We start from the raw sequence: 9,906 nt of genomic DNA, 5'->3' as shown, positions 1-9,906 counted from the left end.
CCACCAGCTCCCTCAGTACTCTTGGGTGGTTCCCATCCAGCCCCATACAGCATGTAAGATAATTTTGCACCACCTTTGTGCTGATTTAAAGGTACATATTTTTCTTTATGTGTTTATTTCCTATTAGTTTACTATTTTGTAACAAGACAGTAGATTTAATATTACCACATTGCTACTGTGGGCACTAGCTTAAAAAAAGAAATGTCTAGAAAAGATTTAAGAAAATCTTTGTTCCCCATAAGGCAGTATGATTGGGAGAACCAACCAAACAACTAAGTACAATCAGGTTCTAATTTCTGCCTTGCTCACCTTATTCATGAACTCCTCATTGCCATCCAAAAAGCAAAGCACAGGCATGTCTGCCTGAGAGGCAATCACCCACTGCAAAAGGGCTCAGAGCTGTTACATACATTTTCAGAAGGATTTTGATTCACCGCTACCACCCTGTGTCCTGCTACAGTACCTTTACTGGATCCAGCCACGGAGTTAGGAGTTCCCATGCCCTTAGAGCCTACTGATCCTGTGCCATCGTTACTGGTCCCTGGCTCTGCCAGAAGTGACTCAGCGTTGCTGTATTTAACTATCATAAGACACAGCTTTAGCACTGTATCCACCAGACTGCCAATGAATTGTGCGCTGTTGCTGTCTTCTCTGCTCAGATCGAGTTGATCAGTAAGCATTTTAGTCAGTCCAGATACGGCCTCTTCACAGGATCGCTCAGTGTCTGAAAGGCCAATATGTCCCTTGGTATTTTTGCCAGTATTTTGGTTTGTTTCATCAACAATTGGATTTCCAGGCTGACCTTCTACTTTACAAACAAAAAACCCTCTTCTATTTTTGTTTATTAACTTCCAGATTAGTATTAATGTAGCACTGGACATGTCATTTTCAGGCTTCTGCCTTTCAGTGTCTGACTTCTGTGAATCTGATTCTTCAGCTTCTTTTGATGGATCCTGACATCTTTCTAAAAATGTTCGGAAGGTGGGACCATGGGACTCTTGTAATAACAACCCAAAGGCAGTGTGACCTGCTTTGCTAACATTGCTACCTTCTGTTGGTTTCTTATTGACATTCTTCTGTGAGATTAGATGACAATCTATGGGCAATAATGCAATCACAATCAAGCCCATGAATCTGGTAACATTTTGGCTACATCCCAAATTTCTGAACTCCAGAGCATGTTCCTTGGTGATCTCGTTTCAGCTTCCCTTCCTGGTTGTGATTTTGAGCATTGGCTGCATTGGTTTTGGTTTTCACGCCAGAGGGTTAACCCTTGCTTAATAATGTGGTTACCCACTGTATCTGCACAGGTCATTTCTTTTTCTTTCAGCAATGTTTCAGTCCTTGTTGCTGCAAACCTCAATTCTGAGCCTTTGCCTCTGTTTGTGAACCTGTCTTCACAGAGGCATATGCTAGGTGTTATCTCCTCCATGTTTTTGCACTATCAAGGTAGAATGCAAATAATTCAACATTGCTTGTACAATTTCTGCAGCCTTATGACTGCCTAGAGTGAACAGAGTCAGCTTCACTGAAGAAGCAAAATGTGAATTAGAAAGAGTTTGCCTGCTAGGTCATGTAAGTTTTTCATACAGGAGTCTACTAAGTCTGAAACCACGGCCTTAGAGTGCTTCAGTAACACATTTTCAGCACAATACTTCAAGCTGTGTTTGAGACATTTGCCTGACCTTCCGTGTTCTTCATAACTGAGACCACCGTGACTGAAACCACATTATTTGCATAAATAAGTATCTCTTTGCTTAAATTATTTGCAAATTCATCTTGGCCAAAATGTTTTTGCCATGGCATTTTCCCTTCTCCTATTGTCCTACCCTTCTCTTCTGGAAAAGCTCATTTCTATTGGAAGACTGGTTTATTTCTTTATAAAAAATGTCTTCTTGGAAGGTGGACTCTCTTCATATTTAGTTTCTTTCATATTGACATGAGTAACATTTGCTGATGGATTATTTTTATCTTTATTTGTACCCAGTCCAACAGATTTATGACTAGGCTTTCCAAGAAAGAGAAAAACATGGGTCAGGGCCATCTGACTTTTCATTAATCTCTTCATGTGCCATTGCAATGACAAGTTTAGAGAGCCTGTCAGCATAAAAGGAAACCTCTTCTAACTCTCACTTGCCTTCAAGTAGTGGCCTCATTCTCTGCGCCCTTTGGCTCCTTTGGATTTGGAGTGGTTTTCATCTTCAAGTGAAAATCTGGTGGCCCAGCGCTGGATCTGAAAACCAGACTAATATGTTCACCATAGATACTGAATCCTCCTGGTGATACATTGCACTGTTTGAAGCTCTGCTCCTCAGCAGATGGTTGTCTTGAATTTCTACAACTCATGCTTTTCAGCGCATCCTCAATGCTGAGTGCACATCTTGCAGGGTCTTTTTGAAACCAGCTCAAGATTTTGAATGGATCAGGTTCCTGAATCAGTCTCAGGAATAAAACAAAATGGAAATGCATAACGATTTGTTATCCACACCTTTGTCCCTTGGCACAAAGGCTCTTTCCATGTCAAGGAGCTGTGTGTGAGTACCAGGTGAAATTCTGATTGCTCTTGGCGACTACAGATGAATCAGTATGTATACTATCTCGGTGGTATGTTGTCAATGTTAGAACTAGCTCCACCAGTGGCATAAACTATGTGAATACTAATATGAATAAAGGTCAGCTGGTTTTGCCATCATGCCGCTAAAGCTTAAAGTTTTTTTTTTTCTGTTGGGGGCTACTGTTGCTCCCTAAGTGATGGTTATTGCTATCTAATAGGCTCTATTGCAGCTTCATTACTGAGGACACATCTAATTTCAGGTTAGATTAAAACCATAGACTCTAAATCACTACTCTTCTGTGGTCTTGTTTCTTACAATCCATGTACAGTCAGCCAGCTACTCCAACTGTATATCTTTCCACAGAATGAAGGAGACACGCATTTGAGTGACAGAAGAAGCCCAGAACAGTGAGGGGATTTATGGACAAGTATCTCAGAATATTTTGCATTTTCTGAACCTGTCTGGGGAGTTGAAACAACTAGTCTTTTTGCCTAGCATTGCTCTCAAGTCCGCATCTGCAGCAAGACTGTATGAAAAATTGTGTACATCTCAGTATAAACAGTGCAGCGAATACTGGGAAAATGTGGGGACACAGCATGTGGGTATGTCATTTCAGCAGGCAGCACTAATTCTAGAGGCAGAATTTCCTAGGCTCATCCCCTCTGAATGCCTAAAAATGGCTTTGGCATAAGAAGGGTTTGCATCTGGAGAATATATCCTACACTTAGTACTGACGCAAGCATAAGTTTGTGGTAGACTTCAAAATTGCAGGCATAGCAACAGGTATGCTCATCAAGATAGGCGTGACCTTATTTATGGTTTTGTAGCTCAGTTAGGTAACAACAGAATGGCAGGGACTTGATTTAGCCTGCTAGAATTCAGGATAAGCCATTTTACCAGTGGCACTCTCATCCAGACAGTATTTCCACAGTCACAGTAGAAATATGAGTGTGTTTGGCATCCACTTCAGTGGCCAGCTGTGTCTTCTCAGCTAGATACCTTCCGTGCTGTGGCTGTGCCACAAATGATTACCTTCTTCCTTATGTTTCTGTCACAGAGTATGGATTTATATGCCTACCTGGCTGTTTGAATGTCGTAGATTTTTTATCTAACCTGACGTGCACCAGTGGACATAGGATAAAGAATTGCAATCCTTCGCTATGTTCTATATTATTTTCTCATCTCTCCTCTTTTAGTGACTCCTTTGAATAGAGCGGTCTTCTTTCTCCTACCTTTCTCAGACTAGCTCCTTTCAAACTCCACCACCTTTTCTGTCTTTTGTGAAAGGTGTATATATATTGCAAGCTAAAATACCAGAGATTATCATAAAGATTCAGTGGAAAAAACATTATTTGTCCATGGCCTCTTCTTCTTTCTACGTCTTTTTCCTTTCACCTATTCTTCTGTCTTTAATTTCCACTTAGAAATGGGATTTTCCAGTATTTAGTTTCTCTCTAAAGCCATTGCAAACAATCCACAACACAGAGTTTTGCCATTTTTTTTCCTATCAGTCTTTGCATCAGTATTTGGAAGTTAAACAAAACCCAAACATTCTGTTAAACTCAGGGTATGTGGCTGCATGAATTTGAAGAGATAGAAAATTAGTACTGTGTCAAAGAATGTTCAGTCAAAATTTTGAATATGTGATCGCTACACAGAGAATGCAGACTGAACTATACATGCTTCTAGAATTACTCCCCCTTGACATCCAAGTCCTCATATACAGTAAGTGAACCTTTGTAGTTCCTCTAAGAAACCAGAGCACCTTTGCTGAGCGGTCTGAAAGAGCTAGTCTAGACTTACCCAGGTCTAGCTTCAACTCAGAATTACTTGGTTTGGATTCACACACTAAATCTTAACTCAAATACTCCTGGCTTGTGCCAACGATAACGTTATTAAGCACTGAGGAACATGGTTTGAAAAAGTATGCAATGGTTTACTTTGGCTGATAAGAAAACATGTATATATCAGATGAGGAATTCTAAGTCTCAGTTCTCTGCATGCGCTTACCCAATTTACAGTACAAGAAACTGAAGAATTTTGCTTTCCCTTATTTAGACAACAAATTCCTTACCGCAAAGCAGCAGTAACTACCGTATGTAGGCAACAGCGACATTCCTATGTTCAAGGGATGGCAGTCCTAGAATTAATCAACTGGAAGAATCCAAAGTTGTGTTGCACATGTACAAACATTTGGTATTTGGTGTTCCTTTTATTAGCAAATTTAACACGGAAAAGGTATAACTTTCTTAAAAATATTTAACCAGACACAATCCTCTTTCTTGCTTTTCTGGGTGCTTTTTCTACAAGCAGATGCATATACAAGATAATTAAAAGAAACACATTTTTTACTGTCTAATTCTGTTCTGTCTTGCCTCCAAGAATATAATGATCCACTTTACAGAGCTCTCTGGCTCTGCAGCCAATCAATACTATCAGATATCAATGAGTAAAAAAATAAACATTCAAGAAAGGCATGGATATGAAAAGAAAAGAAGTGTTTACAGTATGTAGTGAATTATGGAAATATGAGGTTTTCAATTTTTCACCAGAGAAAAGTCAGAATTTAATTTGGTGGCTTAATACTTCATTTGCACCTGTGGACAGACTCACACGCTGAAACTGGGATTTTTCAGAGAAAATGAAGGCCTTCCAAAAATCTCTGTCTGAATGAAAATACAAGTATCAAAAGTAAAAGAAGCTTTTGTAGGCTGAGCTTGCAATTTTTTTAAATTCATGCAAGCGAGTATATTACACGTAGATTTCTAAAGGAGGAGAAAGTTGTAATTTAATACCTTAAGTCCAGAAAATGCCTCTTGCCTCTTCTGGAGATGAGCTGTATTTAAATTAAGTTTTTGAAATAACTTACCTTTTTGTTCCTGCAACAGGCTGAAAGATTGTGATTTTCCTCAGCGTTTCCAAGAAAAACTCCTGTAGGCAGTCATGTATAATTAGAGTCTAAAATGGACAAAAATTGTTGTTAAGATATCTTTGTGAATAGCAACACCAGCACTGCACTTTTGCTAATTTTTATTAGGGTTCTCAAAATGCATTTGAGAGCAACATAAATCAAATGCAGCAATATTATTGGCATTTAGAAAATCTTGTTAGATGCTGAAATAGTAACCAAGAAGTATGAAAAAGAGAAAGGCAGCAAAACAAGAACCTATCAAATTCTCTCTTGTTCTTATTTGGTAAAAAGTGATGGCTTAGATGTGGATAATCTGCTGGCTTTAATCAGGCTTTCATTTAGTCCATGGGCACGAATTTGCTGAAGCAATGTACTTCAGAATTCTAGCCTCGTGCACACTGAGGTATCTATCTACCTTCCCAGGTGCATAAGCAGTAGCTCTGGTACATGTTGTTTGGAAATAATTTTTTGCAGAGAGAGCACCCACTTTGTTAAATATTATGATAGTCTCTTTTTTTTGTAGCACGCATAATTCAAATGCCACCTGCCTTTCATGCTATATAAAATACTTTCCCCAATAACCTTCGTCCATCTTTCTCCAAAGGAATTTTCTGTTGTTTGGTTTTTTTTTCCCGTTTTCTACATAAGCTACCCTGTAACAATTGCAATTATGGCAAAGTATAAACCAAAATATAATTAACTGAGCAGACATTATATCACTAGTGTCATTCAATAGTGTTGAGAAAGAGTTGGGCTCCAAAGTTTTAAATGCTCCAGATCCTTCAAAGTTTTATGCAGATGATAATTTTACAATTTTGAAGATTTTCTGTTTATTTCAGTGAGCCTGTCCACGAAGGGTACTTCAGCAAATGTTCACATTTGAAAGAGAATGCTACAGCATTCACATAACACATTCTGTCTTATCCTACTTCACTTATGAAATCTCGTATTTTAAAAATATCACAAAATGCCACAGAAATCCTAGTGAGCAGCACTACTGCTGCAGAATTTGGATTAACTTTGCTGCAAAGGCTTCGTTATTGATACAGTGAAATAGAGGAAGGTTGTCAACTGCATAGTTGTTCTCTTTTCCATGGATGTTTTTCATTTGTTTAATGTTACAAAAACCACCTAATATTACTAACAGTAGCCATGAGGGGAATTTGATTTCTCTATTAAGTATTTTGTGCATTTGACATGCCTTTTGATTGTTTTTTCAATCATATCATCTTCTCATCCAATTTCCTACTTTATTTGAGTGTTCCATATCTCTAGAGGTGGGACAAAATGCTTACAACTTGGATTAGAAAATCCTGATAAGGAAATCTCAAGAACAGATATGGCACCTGCAATTCTTTTTATTCATTTTACTTTGGAAATGACTAATTTTCAAGTTGACCTTGTCCCTTTAAATCAGAAAAAAACCCCAGCTCAATTCATTTCACTCATTTATGGTAGCATGAAGCCTACCTTGCTGGAGAGCAAAGGAGACCAAGAAAAACAGTTCTGTCAGTGCAATTCAGCAAGAGGATAAATGGGAATGGGAAGCCTCAGGGATGTCTTGCTGTCATTGAACCTAACTGTAAAGGAAGATTAATTCACCCCGATCTAAGTGAATCTCTTACCAGATAAGGCAGTTAGTGCTCGCTGAGGAAGAGTTGTTGGAAACTAAGATTTATGGATTACAGACAACATAAATAGAGGCATTCTGATAATTGTTTGAAGCAATATTTTACACAGAACTTGGGTGTGACCGATGACTGAACCCCAACAATGGAAAAAGCCTCTGAAGAGATAGGCAAGGGCCGCGTGCTCATGAAGCTCAGGGAAGAATGCATGAAGTGACTGACCACAGCTGTTGCACAGAAACCTGAACTTCCCTTGACACAAAGGGGACTGGAGGGTGGCCTTTGTTCCAGATAAATGGCGACATCAGCTGCGTGAACAAACCAGCTGTAAACTGCTCAGCTCTGACTTAATCAAAAGAGCACAAATGCCTTCCTGCGTCAGCCAGACCAGCATGAGAAGTATATACGTGAGAAACCTCTTTGAAATATTTCTAGACTATTCACTTCTGAGACTTCTCACTATAGTCTTCCTGGTCCCGCGCCTGAGCTGGCTTCAAACCATGTGTTACTTCCCAGCAGCAGAGGATGCCCACCATCATGACGTAGAGATACAGAGACCCATGATGAGAAACACGTTTGTATTGTGAGTTAGCTGTCTACTGCAATTGCTATAGTCTCTAAGTGTAACTCGAATTTGTATTGCAATTAAAATACATTGCTGTGCTATTCTGCTAAATTAAAATCCCATGTAACATCAAATAATTTCACGTAAGTAAATCCGGTATTAAACATTAACACCCTCCCTCCCCCCCCCTCCCCAAGTGTGGAATATATAAAAGCACCTAATTAGAGAGTATTGAACTCTGACACTGGGTCAGATGTGCCGAGTGGGATCCAGGACAGCCAAAGCATCAACTACCCCTTAGCTTATATCCAAGATCTACTGGAAGGACAATGGATGTAGGTGCTCACTGTTTTCCCTGGGGTTACCACTGGACCAAAGTAGCCACAAATTCACATCGGTGGCATAACAATGCTGCGGGCACCGCCGTTCCCTCTGCACCTTGCTCTGAGTTCCAGGAGATGTGGCTGCTGTGTGCCCGCACCTTCCCCTTCCTATGACACTTCTGTCCCAGAGGCCTCACATGTAGGTGTAACATCAGTTTCAACCGAGGCTGAATTTAACCCGCTGTAGCTTTTAGTTTACCTAAGAAAAAGCTTTTATTGTCAGCACTAAAATATTTTGTTTATGTAGGTCTTAATGTGAGATGGTCACATCTGTTTTTCTCAAAGTTATTTATTGTTCTATACGATGAGAAAGACAATTTGTAGTGAGGCAGGGATAACTTAGGATACCACTCTTACAAGGATAAATAAAACAATAACAGTATCGCCTACTAAGAAACAATTTAAAAAAAAACAAAACAGGTATTATAAAAGTTATAATTCTATATAAATAGAGAAAGCTGAAGGATTGGGATATTAACCTAAAAATATGCTACCTATAGGAAATAAAGTTAACCAATAACAATAATATCAATACTCTATTCTAATATAGGGGTTTTCATTATTATATTTCTAGGTGTTTCACAAAGTAGGCGTCGTTATTCCTCTTTATGGATGGGGAAGCTGAGATGTGACAATGTGACCTGACTTCTATATGTCATGGAGGAGACCAGCAGCAAAACTGGGAACACACCCTCGGTCTCCTGAGTGCTAACGCTGTGCTTGATCCACTGGCAATGCTGTGATCCCCTTCTGCCATCTACAGTATATAGTCTAGCTTTGTCTAAGTCAAATTCATAATTAGCATCACAGGAAACAACCTATCATGCAAAGATCTCTGCAGCATACGTCTGTTTTCGTGCACTCAGAAATGCCTTTCATTCTGATTCACGGGGTGCTTCAATGGCAGCATGAGAAGTTGACACCTTGGGGAAATTACGTAACAACTTACAAATCGAACACTGCTCAGGGAGTTAGCAAACGAAACAGACACAAGATACCATGAAGTAGACGCAACATAGCATGTACAGAGCAGAGGTACTTCCCGCCTTCCACCCTGCACCCCTCCTGAGTGCTGGCCTAAGCCACCCAAACACCTTGGCTGAGAAACCCAGCAGAAAAGGAACGAGGAGTTTTCAGAGGAAGGGGAATATCTACCGGCTGTTCTTCACACACCTCTCGCAAAAGCCACATTAGGGACAAGGGAGACTATGGTGAGGGGAAGTCTCAGAAGCGAACAGGCTAGAGAGGTTTCCTAAGCAGCTGAAACATCCAGGTGAATTCAAAGGATGGTGAAATCAGAAAACAAATGGGGTCTCCAGGCATTAACTCACGTTCTTTTTTATCCCTTACATGCACTGAATAATCTGAAGAATCGATTGGACTTTCCTATCTCAGCAGCACCAGTGTGTTCGTTGGGCCCAGGGAGCTTTCAAGGGATGGATTTATAACTAAGCTGTTCGGTCGTTCTCACCAGACAGGCTCTTTGATCTCCTGCTTATCTTGCTCCAGCCAGAAAGCAGAGTGACATCAGTATTTCCATAACAAGAGTAAGGCCACAAGGAGACCAAGGGTACAGGGCTGTGTGGAAACTGAGGCATGCCGTTCATACCTGCCAGCCCTTAAAGTCAGCATTTGCAACTAGCCTGCTGTTCCCTGATGTGGGAGAGCTGAGAGATGCCAGAAACACTCAGCACGGGACTCAATAAATCCTCACACATTTTAGGTGATCAGTAGCCCTGAGGCTGCTTTTAGATGTTTGGCTCTAACTTCCCTGAGATTCAAATACAGTGAGATAGTCCTTAATCAGCAATATGATGTTCCAAATTGTTTTTAAAATCAAATTCAGCTCCCTGTAAATTGCACA

The 9,906-nt window shown here is 40.0% G+C and overlaps 1 protein-coding gene across 1 annotated transcript; it reads right to left on the bottom strand.

Moving 5' to 3' along the window:
• Positions 1-309: 309 nt before the first annotated feature.
• LOC104080611 (A-kinase anchor protein 4-like) lies at positions 310-2,156 on the bottom strand (the record flags this gene model as incomplete). The annotated part of the gene is given in 6 exon segments (XM_009583054.1): positions 310-399; positions 552-1,076; positions 1,482-1,555; positions 1,558-1,641; positions 1,644-1,778; positions 2,030-2,156. Coding segments are annotated over 6 exon segments (1,035 nt in total), but the record flags the coding sequence as incomplete, so codon positions are not given.
• Between the last annotated feature and the right edge of the window lie 7,750 nt (positions 2,157-9,906).

The sequence above is a fragment of the Fulmarus glacialis genome, unplaced genomic scaffold, assembly GCF_000690835.1.
Source record: "Fulmarus glacialis isolate BGI_N327 unplaced genomic scaffold, ASM69083v1 scaffold44328, whole genome shotgun sequence".
Classification (NCBI taxonomy): domain Eukaryota; kingdom Metazoa; phylum Chordata; class Aves; order Procellariiformes; family Procellariidae; genus Fulmarus; species Fulmarus glacialis.
Note: the sequence above shows the minus strand (reverse complement) of the source record. Positions and strands in the feature narration are given on the sequence as shown.